We start from the raw sequence: 14,755 nt of genomic DNA, 5'->3' as shown, positions 1-14,755 counted from the left end.
AGAGTTTAGAAATGAGTCAGGACTGAAAAAATTTGTTTTTTTTTTCTTCTCATTAAAAATTTAGCTTATATGCTTTGTTCTTGTTTAGTCTTTGGATTGCCTTCAGTGTTCTGGGCATTCTTCCCTCTCCCTCTTTTTTTTCCCTCCCTTCGGTTGGTCTTGAACTTGTTTTGGCCGGGGAGGGGTGGGGGGAAGAGAGAATCACCTGTGGAGGACAGTGTGGGATGTTTGAGAGATACACTTCGCTCTCCAGGGTTTAAAGGAATGTGGGGCAGCAGGGGGGGGTGGGGTGGGGAAAGCAGGTAACTGAACTCCTGTGCCTGCTGATTGACCGGGCTCAGGAAACTTCACATTTGTTAGGTTTCCTTGCCTGAGCTGATGTATAGAAACCAGGAAATGAACAAGTCGATTCCATTTCCGGGCTGAAGCCAGACACTGATGATACTGAACATTTGTGTGAAAGATGTTCATCTCACAATCACCACTTGACAAAGCCCCTCTTTTATTCATTTATTTTTAAAAAAATTTTTTTTCAACGTTTTTAATTTATTTTTGGGACAGAGAGAGACAGAGCATGAACGGGGGAGGGGCAGAGAGAGAGGGAGACACAGAATCGGAAACAGGCTCCAGGCTCCGAGCCGTCAGCCCAGAGCCTGACGCGGGGCTCGAACTCACGGACCGCGAGATCGTGACCTGGCTGAAGTCGGACGCTTAACCGACTGCGCCACCCAGGCGCCCCTATTCATTTATTTTTTAATGTTTACTTATTTTTGAGAGAGAGAGACACACACACAGTACGAGTGCAGGAGGGGCAGACAGAGAGAGAGAGAGAGACTGGGAGACACGGAATCCGAAGCGGGCTCCAGGCTCCGAGCTGTCAGCACAGAGCCCGACGCGGGGCTCGAACTCAAGAACTGCGAGATCATGAGCTGAGCCGAAGTCAGACGCAACCGACTGAGCCACCCAGGCGCCCCCAGAGAGAATCTTAATTGGGTCAGAGACAGAGAGAGAGAGAGAGAGAGAGAGAGAGAGAGAGAGAATCTTAAGCAGGCTGCACACTCCGCATGGAGCCCAATGAGGGGCGCGATCCCACTACCGCGAGATCCGACCTGAGCTGAAGTCAAGAGTTGGGTGTTCAAGCACCTGAGCCACCCAGGTGACCCTGTATGATCACTTTAAAAATTCCTGTTGTTGTTGTTATTTTCATGAAAAAAAAAAAAAGCACTCTTCAAAATGTTTTGTTTTGTTTTTCCTTGAAAATAGTATCCTTTGCTCTCTTTCACTCAGCATATTTGGGGCAGGTACCGTGTCCGAGGTTTTATTTCTTTGTTGGCTTTGACTGTGTCCGGAGGAACAGAGGGGGAACCGAAAGTGACTAAGGTGTGCTGAGAACATTGAAATAATAATAAGCCAGAAGCCTATCGTTGCCGCTTCTTAAAGGAATACATTCCGTAGCAATTCCCTCCCCCTGCCCCCCCCTGCCCCCCGCAGCCAACATCGCACCTGCTCAGACTCCAGGAGAGTCAGAATTCTGGTGCTTCTGGTACAAGTCATCTTTCTCACCCTCTCTTTTCAACTCAGGATGCAGTGTAAAATTTGGCACAGGGCATCCCTGCATTCGTCCGCCTCAAGTCGGCTACTTTCGATGCCCGGCACCAGCCTCCGTGTTGCCCTTTTACACAATATAATTATTGTTATAAAAACATGAAAAATGCAGCTCTTTCTATTGGTGTGCTTTTCCACATTTTTTTTTTTTTTTTTTTTTTGAGAGAGAGAGAGAGAGGGAGGGGAAGAGGGAGGCGGAGAGACTCCCAAGTTGGTTCCACCCCCAGCACAGAGCCCGACGTGGGGCTCAATCCCACAAGCCTGGGATCACGACTTGAGCTGAAATCAAGAGTCGGGCGCTCAACCAGCTGAGCCACCCAGCTGCCCCTTTGCCACATTTTTTTTATGTCACTGACTTCATCTACATGCTGTTGTTGCCTCCTAAGCTTCGGTTAAAGTTTTGTTGCTTTTTTTTAACGCCTACATATATTTTCGTCTTGTGTTTGTTTACACTCTTACCTCTTGGGCTCAGAACGCAGTTGCTGGAAAAGAACCACAAACGGAATAAACTCCTTGTTTTTCGTTTTCGCAACAGAAGCAGCCTTAGGTCGACGGTGCCTAGTTATAACGCATGTCTCAAACAGTCCCTGACTTTTTCTCTTTTTCTTTTTTAAATTCTATTTATTTATTTTTGAGAGAGAGAGAAAGAGAGCCTGAGCAGGGGAGGGGCAGAGAGAGAGGGAGACACAGAATTGGAAGCAGGCTCCAGGCTCCGAGCCATCAGCACAGAGCCCGACGCGGGCTCGAATTCACAGACCATGAGATCATGACCTGAGCTGAAGCCAGATAGATGCTTAACCCACTGAGCCACCCAGGCGCCCCAGATTGAGGTCTTTGTTTCAAATTTGAGATCCAGAATATCGGGTGGTATTCGTGATGACGTATTTTTGTTTGTAAAGTTTTAGAACAACTTTTTTGTTCCTATATATATACAGCCACTTTAATATTCAGAACCAAATTGATTTTTAAAAACATTTTAGATGGAGATTTTGTTACATTTACTCTGGGTAGATCTATATGTGTTGACAGTTTTCTCTCCAAGATAAGAGGAAGCTAATACGAATAATATCATCCCAAGAGATTCTGTTCAGATAGATCCATTTAAGGTCTGCTTCTCAAAGTGCCCTAGTCTTTAGGAAAGTGTATTTACCCTAAATTAAAGTTCCCTGGGGCGCCTGGGTGGCTCAGTCGGTTGAGCATCCGACTTCGGCTCGGGCTGTGATCTCGCATTTCGTGAGTTTGAGCCCCACACGGGGCTCGCTGCTGACAGCACAGAGCCTGCTTTGGACCCTCTTTCCCCCTCTTTTGCCACTTCCCCACTTGTCCTCTCTCAAAAAATTAATGTAAAAAAAATTCAAAGAAATTAGAGTCTCCTAAAACACCGGTCCAGACAGCACAGACTCACTGCAGAGGGAGAGAATTGTGGAGATGGGGCCTCCCACATACCCTTCCTCTAAATGGGAGCCATCTACATGGAGGTGACTTGAGCAACATAGTTTCTTACCAGATTGGCGGATTCCCGGGATTTTGAATTCGCGTCGATTTCGTCTACTTTTCAGCCACGGGAAGTCCTGTACTTTGGAGAAGAACTTCCCTGTGGCTGACTTGGGTCTCCTCATCTTAAAGTAACCAGCTTTTCTGCAAGTAGTTCCCGCGTCCGTTCTTTTGCGTGCTTTGAAAAAACAAAATCAGATTTCAGAAGGCTTCTTGCGTAGCCGAGAGTAGTCATTTACGTACTGACCCAGAGAGACCCGTCTTGGCCCCCCAACTGATGAGTTGATATTGTAGGTGAGGCAAGGCAAAATTGGTCTGTGTTGAACTTCATGATTCTTTAGGAACTCTGCTGAAGATAGGATGACCCAAAAAAGATGCTGTCGTTCATACTTCTGGTTCATTCTTATTACTGTGCATAAAACCAGATGTGAAAATAATTGGAAAATACAGTACGTGCATCTGATTGATACCCTGGTACACTCTCCTCGTTTGTCTCTGCAGCTTAGTCAGCCTCTTGTGTGGCCAACAGCTCTTGGCACCAAAAAAGTTTGTTTGGTTCGAATTCGAGGAGCAGTGAGAGGTCAAGAGGGGGTTCATCATGTGGTACCTACCCAGCTCCTTGGAAACATCCATTTGCTCGTCTCTGGGCAATTCTGGAGTGAATTCTTGAGGGGGTATATAGTATGCAGTCGTCAACTAAACATAAGTTTCCGTTAGGTTCTGTATTATCTGACTTCCTTCATCTTTGGAGATATGAAGCTTTCCAATAGAAATTTTATTTTATTTATTTATTTAAAAAAATTTTTTTTTAACATTTATTTATTTTTGAGACAGAGAGCATGAACAGGGGAGGGGCAGAGAAAGAGGGAGACACAGAATCTGAAACAGGCTCCAGGCTCTGAGCCGTCAGCACAGAGCCCGACGCGGGGCTCGAACCCACGGACCGCGAGATCATGACCTGAGCCGAAGTCGGACGCTCAAACCGACTGAGCCACCCAGGCGCCCCTAGAAATTTTAGAGTATGTGTCACAAGGTAGTGGTTCTTGACCTCGGGGCTGTGAGTTCGAACCCCACTTTGGGTGTGGAGATTACTTAAAAATAAAATGTTTAAAAATACATGTGTATTTTCTAAGTGCATAATGTTACACAGTCGTGCGCCGGCAAAAGAGCCATTCAAAGTGCATTTTATTGTAACCCGATATGAAAAATTCACTGGTGTGGTTTCAGATTTCACATCGAAGCTAGCCTTGAAGAAGCTACAATTTGTTGAACTTGGGTGTGGTACCAAAGAGTATCCAGGATTCCCTAAAAAGGCTTTTGAAATGCTCCTCCACTTTCTTACTGCATATCTGGGTGAAGTCTTATTTTTTCGTATAATGCAACCAAAGTAGGGAATCCCAACAGAGGCGTCCGAAAACCCAGCTGCATTCCATTAAGCCAGACATAAAAGAGGTTTGCAAAAATGTAAACCAACGCCAGCCTTCCCACTTTTCTGTTTTGTTTTGGAAAGGAACATTCTTGAAAAGGAAACAATGCTATTTATTTTAGCACGTGAGGGGCGCCTGGGTGGCTCCGTCGGTGAAGCGTCCGACTTCCTCTCAGGTCACGATCTCACAGTCTCTGAGTTCGAGCCCCGCGTCGGGCTCTGTGCTGACAGCTCGGAGCCTGGAGCCCGCTTCGGATTCTGTGTCTCCCTCTCTCTCTGCCCCCTCCCCTGCTCACGCTGTGTCTCTCTCTGTCTCAAAAATAAATAAAAATATTTTAGCACGTGATGGATTTAGTGTTGTCTTCTGGAGGGATCAATAAATACGATTTAAACTCTCTCAGTTTCTAATTTCTGCTAGAGTAAATATTGATAGCCATAACCCACATAAATGAAAGCGGGAAAGGAGGAATTTTTGATAATGGCACCATCTTCAAAGCCGCCAAAGCTATTTTTTTAAAGGGCCATTTATAATATTTGCTCACAAAGGAGTCTTTTGAAGATTTGGAATTCTTTTCCATTAAGTTTTCCACATTTTGGTCAAGAATGTAAGTGGGTTGATTAGTTTTTCATCTGTTTTGAATTTTCTTTCAGCTGCTGTCAAAAAAAAAAAGTTCATGCTGCGGTGATCCGTGTGATGGGAACGGTAGAGTGTGGCATCATTAGAGATGTTTTATTATTTTTAAACATTTGATTTGCGACAACATTTTATTTCACTTTAGTTTTTTAAGTAAGCTCTACCCCCGGTGTGGGGCTCGAACTCACGACCCCGAGATCCAGAGTCACACGCTTTACCAACTGAGCCACCCAGTCGCCCCTGGAAAGGAGTTTTTTTTTTTTTTTTCTTTTAATTTCTTTTTTTTTTAAATTTTTTTTAACGTTTATTTATTTTTGAGACAGAGAGAGAGACAGAGCATGAATGGGGGAGGGTCAGAGAGAGAGGGAGACACAGAATCCGAAACAGGCTCCAGGCTCTGAGCGGTCAGCACAGAGCCCGACGCGGGGCTCGAACTCACGGACCGCGAGATCGTGACCTGAGCTGAAGTCGGACGCTTAACCGACTGAGCCACCCAGGCGCCCCTGGAAAGGAGTTTTTAAATAAATAGGGTCGCTATGAAACTAGATTAGCAAAGGGTTACCAATTAGCAGAGAGCTTTAACGAGCCTTGGTCTAAATAGCTAGGGATGATTTGTAATCTTTACTCGAATTATTTGTGTGTTTGTTCCCTCAAGTAGTTTAAAGTGACCTAATTTGCTTGACAACCCCTCTCTTTCCAGATAACACAAATAAATAATCTTCCTGACTAGTGTTCCTTAAGTGGAGACTGGATGTCCATGGAATGTATTATTGGGGACCAAGAATCAACCAAAGCCTTAAATATTTGTCCCTTGCTTTTTATGATCAGGTGGACACTTATTAGGTTGAAAGACAAACATCTTACAGTGATTTTTCCATGAGAAAAACATTCCTGTAAAATAAAACCTGAATTTTTCCAAGTGTTCCGTGGGCCTGGAGGTGGGGGGAGGGGGGTGGGGGGCACAGATCAAGGTTGAGGAAACGAGTTTTCTTCAAGGAGAGATTTTCTGACATCGGAGAAAAAGTGCTTTGGACCCCGTTGCCTGCCTGCTTCCACCCAAGGCGGACTTGGAGGGAACGAAGTCGACTCACTTTCCGGTGTGCGCAGCCTTGAACGGAAAACAGAATGAAAGCGTGAGGACACGTTTAAAAGTGGGAAATGCTAGGTTTTAAAATCAAGCTGAAGGGCGGTGCTGAGTCGGTCCCGTCGGATTGCGCACGCATGTGCTAGGATTAAATTGTTGTTTTGTATTTTTGTATTCTCAAAAGTTTATTTATTTATTTATTAAATTTTTTTTTCTTTTTTTAACTTAAAAAATTTTATTATTTTTTGACAGCTTTATGGAGATACGATTAACCTACCAAACAGTTCACCCACTTACAAGTATACAAATTCATGCTTTTTACAATATTCCCATTCCTTTTTATTCTTCTCAGTTAATGCTTAAATCAACTTAGACCAACTTCTAAAAAAAAATTTACCAACTTCTGTATGCCATCCTTCAGGGACTTTGGTTAATATTGAGTCAATTCTGCATATCCAATCTTTTCAGCCAGCAGGAGCATGGTATGATGTTTCGTTGATTCCTATCTCCTTTTATTTCCATCATGGTTTTTAAATAATTTCCTTTAAGCAAATACAGTTGTTGGTTTTCTTATTTTCCTGTTTTTTTTTTTTAAATTTTAATGTTTGTTTATTTATTTGAGAGAGAGAGAGAGCAGGGGAGGGGCGGAGAGAGAGAGGGAGACCCAGAATCGGAAGCAGGCTCCAGGCTCCGAGCTGTCAGCACGGAGCCCGATGCGGGGCTCGAACCCACGAACCACGAGATCATGACCTGAGCCGAAGTCGGACGCTTAGCCCGCTGAGCCCCCCAGGCGCCCCAAATTGTGGCTTTGTATTTTTTATATTTGATTTGACACTTTTCCATTTTACACGATCCTAAAGACTGAGTTGTGAAGTTAGGCGGGGACTGGCTCTTTACCTTCAGGCAGATGACCACGCTCGGCCACGTGTGGGGTCCCGCGTCGGTGAAGTCCCCGGCTGGGGCCAGAACCCACCTTCTCTGTTCCGGCTTCTTCTCAGGAGACTTGGCATCTGCCTCTCTCGTGGCCGTTCTCTCTTCCCCGCGATGTCACGCTGACACTCCCTTTTCTTTCCCAGAACTTTCTGCCTCCCCCCCCCCCCCGCCCCCCCCCAGCCAGGCCCTGTTGCTTCAGATCCACCAGCTCGTGGGCCTCCCTCCGCGAGCTCCGAACGGATCCGTGTTTCCAGCTCCCTTCTGGACATGCCACTCCCTCCCCCGATGTGTCACTTCAGCCCAAAGTGCTGTCCTTCGGTCCCAGGAGGTAGAGGCAGGGAGCCCTCCGGAATCCTGCCTCCCGTTCATATCCCCCTCCAGCCTCCTTACGCAATCGGCCACCAAGACTAGTTGATCCTAGTTGTCACGGGTCTGTACGTCCTTCCGTCTTCTTCCGTTTCCTCTCATCTGGACAACTGAACCGTCTCCTGACTTCCACCACCTGACGATTCTGAACACGTCCGTGGGCGTGCCTCTCCCCTCGCAACTTCAGTGGCTCACGTGTGCCCACTCGAGAGGCTAAAAGGCTCCTTCGCCTGGGCCGATGGGCTGAGACTTTCTGCCGTTGCTTTCTTTAAAAAAAAAAAAAAAAAAAAGTTTAATGTTTGTTTATTTTGAGAAAGAGACAGAGAGAGAACACAGGCAGGGGAGGGGCAAAGAAGAGGAGAGAGAGAAAGTCCCAAGCAGGCTCCGCGCTGTCCGTCCAGAGCCCGACTCGGGGCTCGAACTCACAAACCGTGAGATGGTGACCTGAGCGGAAATCAAGAGTTAGCTGCTTAAACTGACCCACCCAGGGGCCCCCGACTTTCTCCTGTTTCTCAGCCACCAACACCCTTCCCTGGCGCCCTGCCCCCACCCTCGCTGCAGAGGACAAGGCCCCCTGATTCCTGGACGTGTCCGGGCCTTTGCAGTAGGGGTTGCCGGGATACCCAGCACCCCTCGTTGTTCCAGGCTGGGACCCTCAAGCACCTTGCAAGATGGGGCCCGGGGCAGGGGTGGGGGTGGGGGTGGTTTCCCCAGCTCCTTTCCTGGCACACAGTGTGGGTTTGATAGATGTTTGAACTTCTCAATAAAGTCCGCGTGAGTCATTTTATGTATCTGTTTGAAGAGAGCGGTACTTGGGAGCTCTTCTCGCTCCCCTGTGCTTTGCCCCGAATTTCAGTGAGCTGCTTTGAATAACTGAGAGGTGACGAGTAAGGTGCTAGCTGCCCACCCAGTTGAGGCGGGTGTTTTACCTCTCGGCTTTTGGAATCTGGAGAGGACATTCTCCTTTGCACTAGGACGCGAACTGGATCCTCAAACCATGTTGCTAATGGGAATGCGTGGGTCAGAGTTCAGTCCCCCAGGCAGTTTTCAAACCAAATTTGGTAATGTTGATTTAAAACTGCTCAACAAGAAAAGCACCCAGGACAATCATGGAAAATATTAGAACTGCTTTCTACATAGCGACGTCTCGTTGAGAGCATTGTTCGCTGAAATGCTATTAATCACAGAGAAGGATTATAAGCTCTCTCTTTGTGTTTTGTTTTTTTTTTTTTTAAACAGGATCAATTTGACAACTTAGAAAAACACACACAGTGGGGAATTGACATTCTTGAGAAATACATCAAATTTGTAAAGGAAAGGACAGAGATCGAACTCAGCTATGCAAAACAACTCAGGTAAGTTGATATTGACAAAGGTTGTTTGTTAACTGCAAAATGGATGTACTGATAATTTAGATTCTCACTTATACGACAGATGTACAATCCTTTAAATATTCCTTTTCCCCCTTACGTAAGGTACTGTTTCAATGGAAACCATTGCTTTTAATGTGGAAAATTCGTTTTCATAGAACAGTAAAAATAAAAGCTAAGTTATTGCCTTCAGGCTCTGCGTTTTTAAAATATTGGAGCTACTTATTTTTGTGGAAAATGGCTTTATCTATCTATCTATTTTAAGAGAGAGAGAGCATACGCCCATGTACGCGTGCAGGAGTGGGGGAGGGGCAGAAAGAGAGGGGAAAAAGAGAGCATCCCAAGCAGACTCCACACTGTCAGCCCGGAGCCCAATAAAGGCTCGAACCCCTGACCTGCAAGATCGTGACCTGAGCGGAAATCAAGAGTTGATGCTTAACCGACCGAGCCGCCACCCAGGCGCCCCTTTTCAGAATGCTTCTCATTGAAGTGTAACATATACACAGAGAAATGCACGAGTCCCAAGTGCGCAGCCCCAGGAATCCACAGAGTGAACCACCCCCCTGGTAACCAGCAGGGTTACCTCCACCCAGGTGGAGGAACAGGCAATTCCAGCCCCTCCTGGTGCACCGCCCTCCTCCCACACTCGTCCACCCTTGTCCGCTCTCCTGACTTCCAACCACGTGGACAGTCTTGCCTGTTTTTGAACCTCCTGTGAATGGATTCATCTACTGGGCACTGTTTGATTTTGGCTTCTTTTGTTCTACCTGATGTTTGTAAGATTCGTTCATGTGGCCGCATGTGGTGGTAGCTTCTTTCTTTTCATCGGTGGATAGTATTCGGGTATGTGAGTGTACCGCCCTTTATCCGTTCATCTGCTGCCAGGCCCCTGTTTGGGGGTACAGAGTCTGTCTCCACCCAGGAGGGGGATTGCGGGGTCATAGGCACCCTGTATGTGTAGCTTTACATACACAGTCTTCCAAATGCTTCTCCTGATCCACGATCCATCCAGCAGTGTGTGAGAGTCCCGGGGAGCCACATTTGAAAAGTGCTTGGATCACAGGGCCCCCCGGGTGGCTCAGTCGGTTAAGCGTCCGACGTCGGCTCAGGTCACGATCCCGCCAGTCCCGAGTTCGAGCCCTGCGTCGGGCTCTGTGCTGATGGCTCAGAGCCTGGAGCCTGCTTCAGATTCTGTGTCTCCCTCTCTCTCTCTCTTTCTCTCTGCCCTTCCCCAACTCATGCTCTCTCTCTCTCTCAAAAACAAACTTTTTTTTTTTTTAAGAATAAATAAAAAAATAAAAGTGGTTGGGCGACTTACCTCTTTAATGATGAAATTATCGAAGAAATTTGTGCTTTTGGATAAAATGTATAAAAATTGTCGGTGGAGCTCGAGTGGCACACACAACCTCCGCTGATTTCTCGTTGGGTCGAATTGGTTTGTGCAGGCTGTTTTAAGACCTGTTTAAAGATCCAGATGACTTTTGGTATGAAAACATTTCGTTTGAACCCAAAGAGCACCTGGGGCGCCTGGGTGGCTCAGTCGGTTAAGCGTCCGACTTCGGCTCAGGTCACGATCTCGCGGTTCGTAGGTTCGAGCCCCGCGTCGGGCTCTGTGCTGACGGCTCGGAGCCCGGAGCCTGCTTCGGATGCTGTGTCTCCCTCTGTCTCTGTTTCTCTGTCTGTGTTTCTCTCTCTCAAAAGTAAATAAACATTAAAAACAAGTGTTTAAAAAGAGCATCTGCAGGAGGGGTAGGTCATGGGTCACTGAGAGAAGGCAGATCCTTCTAGGGCTGGTGTTGTTGTTGTTTATAAATGAGCACCCATGGAATATCTTTGTGGGCTGACTAGTCTTGTTTCCACTCAGCAAGTAAAACATAAAACATGTTGGCCAGCGAAACAATGGTTATGGCTTGCTGAACCCAGATCAACTTCTGGCTCCTTGCGTGTAAAAGCAGCCTCATTTAGGACCTCAAGAACTGAATGTCGGAATAGGGACGGGGCTGCTTCGTGGTGATTATTTCAGTATCGCCCCGCTGGTCGTAAAACGTCTTGCATGGGAAAATGGGTTGCATAACGGCCTTAGCCCCAAATGCAGTCTCACCTTGTGGATTTATGTGTATTTGCTGTCTTTCCGCTAGCTTGCCCTGGTCCTTCCTGGTGCCTTTGCCACAATCTCGTTTCGTTTGGGAGTGTTGTTATCCGGTGCCGTTAAGTCAGCGCCTAGCAGGCGTCTGCTCCGTTCTGCGCGTCACGAAAGCAAAGGGCTTCCTTAGCTCCCCCTCTGTGTTGCACCTGCCTTCTTGGCCTTTCTCAGCACCCGAGGTGAGGGACTGAGGATGCCAGCAACAAACCGGGAGGCCCTTGGGAAAGAATGCAAATCTCAGCGGGTCCTCAATGCAGATACATAAGATGCTCCCTGCGCTTTGTCGATGTGCCCCCCGCCCTCCCCACTCACCGAAGTGATTCGGCTTCTCCCCTTTCTGCAAACCCAGCACCTCCTTCCCCATCCTTCCCGTGGGCTTCCCAACGTCACCGAGAACATCGAAGCGGTGCGAAGAAGACGTCCTATCTCTTGGTGTCTGTCCCCACGTCTCTGTGCCCCCCCCTCCCCCCCGACCAGAGATGCTCCTGTCTAAACCCAGGCCCCGCCCCTCTTGTGCGCCGTGCTCCCCAACACCTGCTGGTTTCTTTGCTCCCCTTCATAGGCAGACTTCTCGAAAGTGTTCTTACTTGCTGTCTCCGGTCCCTCTCCTGTCCCTGCTTGATTACTTTTTAAATGTTTCTCTATTTATTTTGAGAGAGAGAGAGTGAGCACGGGAGGGGCAGAGGGAGAGAGACTCCCAAGCAGGCTCCATGCGCAGAGCCCGGCTTGGGGGGCTCGATCGTATGAACCGCGGGATCGTGACCTGAGCCGAAATCCAGGTCGGATGCTCAACCCACTGAGCCACCCGGCCGCCCCTCCTGTCAGTACGTTCAACTCACCCCTCACGGCTCAGCCAGAACTGCTCTTCGAGGGTTCCAGTGACTTCCATGTTGTTCAACCCAACCTCCCGTCCCCGGTCTGCAGCGTCCCTGACCCATCGGCGGCTTTGACGGGGCGGATGCTCCCTCCTCCTTGCCCGGCCTCTCGAATTCCAGTCTTCTGGCTTCCTTCTTTCCACCTCACTGGAGCTCCTTCGCACCCCCCTTTACTGGGTTCTCCTTTGCCTCCTTCTCTTCATCCGGCGTGCCCCCGTGCCCAGTCCCCGTCTCCTGTATCCCCTTGTGATCTCTTCTGGCTTTAAGTATGGTCTGTGTAGCCGTGGCTCGCAGATACGCATCTCCAAGCTAGACCTCTGTCCCGGACTCCGACACAGATTACGCAGTGTCTCCAGGGGGACGTCTGAAATGAGACGTGCCCAGAACTGAATCTGTCCGCTCAGAATCTGCGTCCGCACGGCCCAGCTTTTCCCCACTCACTTGAGGGCAGCTGCCTCCTTGCTTCTTGGATCAGGAGCCCCGGACACCGTTGGTTCCCCCTCTTTCTCTCGCGTGACACCCCCCCCCCCCCCATCCCTCATCTAAGCCATCAGGACTGTACTTGGCAAATTTACCCAGGGTCTGACTCCTCCTCTTGACCTCCGCTGCGGCCGTGGCGGTCCAGGCCCCAGCACCTCTCACCTGGGTTATTATGGGGCTTCTAACTGGTTTCTCTTATTCCCTTCTTTTTAAAAAAAATTTTTTTTAATGTTTATTTATTTTTGAGAGAGACAGAGACAGAGCGTGAGTGGGGGAGGAGCAGAGAGAGAGAGAGGGAGACACAGAATCCAAAGCAGGCTCCAGGCTCTGAGCCGTCAGCACGGAGCCCGACGCGGGGCCCGAACCCACACACCGTGAGATCATGGCCTGAGCCGAAGTCGGACACCCAATCGACCGAGCCACCCAGGCGCCCCTGTCTTATTCCCTTCTTATCCCGTGTCTTCTCTCTGTTTTCCACACAGCAGCTAGATCATGGCGCTCTGTTCAGAGTTCCAACAACTCCCTATTGTACTCCGTGAATCCAGAATCCTTAACGATAGATGTCTTAACAAAGCCCTGTGTGATCGTAAACCCCAACCTCTCTGACATCACCTCTTTCCCCCTTCTCCCTCCTCTCTGCCCTAACCATACCCGCCTCCCTGCTGTTTCTTGTACACACCAGGCTCGCCCTCACCCCAGGCTCACCTTCCATATGGGGATCCCCTATATATCCTTCCCCTCGATCCGCGTGGCCATCCCCCCCTCACCTCCTTCAAGTCTTTGCTCAGAGGTCGCCTGCTCAGCGAGGCCTGCCTCGTCCTCCTGCTGTAGTTTACCCTTTTTCTTTCTTTATTTTTAATGCTTATTTGCTTTTTTTGAGAGAGAGAAGAGAGAGTGGGGGAGGGGCAGAGATAGAGGGAGAGACAGAATCCCAAGCAGGCTCCACACTGTCAACGCAGAGCCTGATGCGGGGCTCGATCCCAGGAACCGTGAGATCAGGACCTGAGCCGAAATCAAGAGTCAAGACGCTTAACCGCCTGGGCCACCCAGGCGCCCCTACCTTCCACTTTTTCCAGAGCACTGGTAACTTTCTAACACCCGGTAACATTGCCTTATGGCCCATACCTACTGTTCATTGCCTTCCACTCCTTTCTGCTAGAACGGAGACCCCTCAAGGGCACGGGTTTTGAGCTGTGTGCACTGAAGTGTCCCCAGGGTACAGGACAGTGCCCGACAAACAGGACCCCCGATGTGTCTCATGGACGAGACGCTGCGGAACTCGACCTTCTCACTGCGGGAAACGGACCGCGTGCGTGTGAGCACATGCAGATAAGCAAGAAATTAAATCATCTAAAGATAGCAGTTACCACCCCAGATACCTAAAGCCAGCGATGCAGTGCAGCCTGGTGGCAGGTGGGGGTTACGTAAGCTAGACTGGCCGGGGAAAGCCTGTTGCTTGAGAACTGAAGGACGAGGAGAGGGCAGGCCTGCCAAGGTGTGGGGATAGCTCTCCCAGGCCAAGGAATCAGCAAGTGCAAAGGCCCCGGGGTGTGGGAACATGTTCAAGGGACGGAAAGGCCAGCGTGACTGAAGCATACCCGGCAAATGCTTGCCTGAAATATCCGTCTGATGTTGAAAAGGCAACACGGCCTTTGCGGGGAGACTTCTGGCCTCAAGTCTTTTAGTTTTTCAGCATTAGAGGAAAGAGGTGCTCGCTTATTTTTACAAGCAAATGATGAGAGTCGGGGCTTTGACTTCTGTAGGTGAGGTGTCGGCAGGCTACAACCTGTGTCCCAACCCATCCACTGCCTGGTTTTGTAAATAAAGTTTTACGGGAACCCAGCCACGTCCACTCCTTTATTTACGTATTGTCCACGGCTGCTTCTGCAAAACAGTGGCAAGTAACTAGTTGCAACAGGGACCATGTGATCATGACCTACGTGCAAGTCTAAAATATCTACTGTCTGGCCCTTTGTAGCAAAAGCGTAGGGGCACCTGGGTGGCTCAGTCTGTTAAGCGTCTAACTCGTGATTTCAGCTCGGGTCGTGTTCTCACGGTTCATGAGTTCGAGCCCCACATCTGGCTCTGTGCTGACAGCCAGAGCCTGCTTGGGGATTCTCTCTCTCTGCTTCCCCCCCCTCCCCCCTCATCTTCTCTCTTCCTCCCTTTCTCTTTCTCTCTCTAAATAAATAAATACATAAAAAAGTTTACTGACCGTTGGAATAGTTACTGTTTATTCAAGGCAGCGTAAGGTCAAGTTCCTAAGAAAATTTTAAACATCTTATCTGACCTGTATAAGAGAACCAGCTATGTATTGCCCTTTAGCAACTGTTTTTGTTTTTCAT

General features: G+C 48.5%; 1 protein-coding gene and 1 long non-coding RNA gene across 16 annotated transcripts in view; one reads left to right on the top strand and one right to left on the bottom strand.

Moving 5' to 3' along the window:
* Window positions 1-14,755, top strand: part of FNBP1 (formin binding protein 1) — a 139,829-nt gene that overhangs the window by 41,685 nt on the left and 83,389 nt on the right. For 13 of the 15 annotated variants that reach the window (XM_053908416.1, XM_053908419.1, XM_053908418.1 and 10 more), the window contains exon 2: window positions 8,782-8,897. The exons of 1 other annotated variant lie outside the window; for it this stretch is intronic. In XM_053908416.1, coding sequence (XP_053764391.1) covers window positions 8,782-8,897 — 116 coding nt within the window. Of the gene's footprint in view, window positions 1-8,781; window positions 8,898-14,755 lie in introns of those variants that run through there. One more of the 15 variants, XM_053908426.1, reaches the window with a different exon arrangement.
* LOC109250027 (uncharacterized) lies at window positions 7,733-12,114 on the bottom strand. Its single transcript, XR_002072852.2, has 3 exons — window positions 11,895-12,114; window positions 10,231-10,370; window positions 7,733-7,808 (listed from the first exon to the last, which is right to left on the bottom strand). It is a non-coding gene; the product is annotated as an uncharacterized LOC109250027 (long non-coding RNA).

Source organism: Panthera pardus, unplaced genomic scaffold, assembly GCF_024362965.1.
Source record: "Panthera pardus isolate Hobbes unplaced genomic scaffold, ASM2436296v1 HiC_scaffold_20, whole genome shotgun sequence".
Classification (NCBI taxonomy): domain Eukaryota; kingdom Metazoa; phylum Chordata; class Mammalia; order Carnivora; family Felidae; genus Panthera; species Panthera pardus.
Note: the sequence above shows the minus strand (reverse complement) of the source record. Positions and strands in the feature narration are given on the sequence as shown.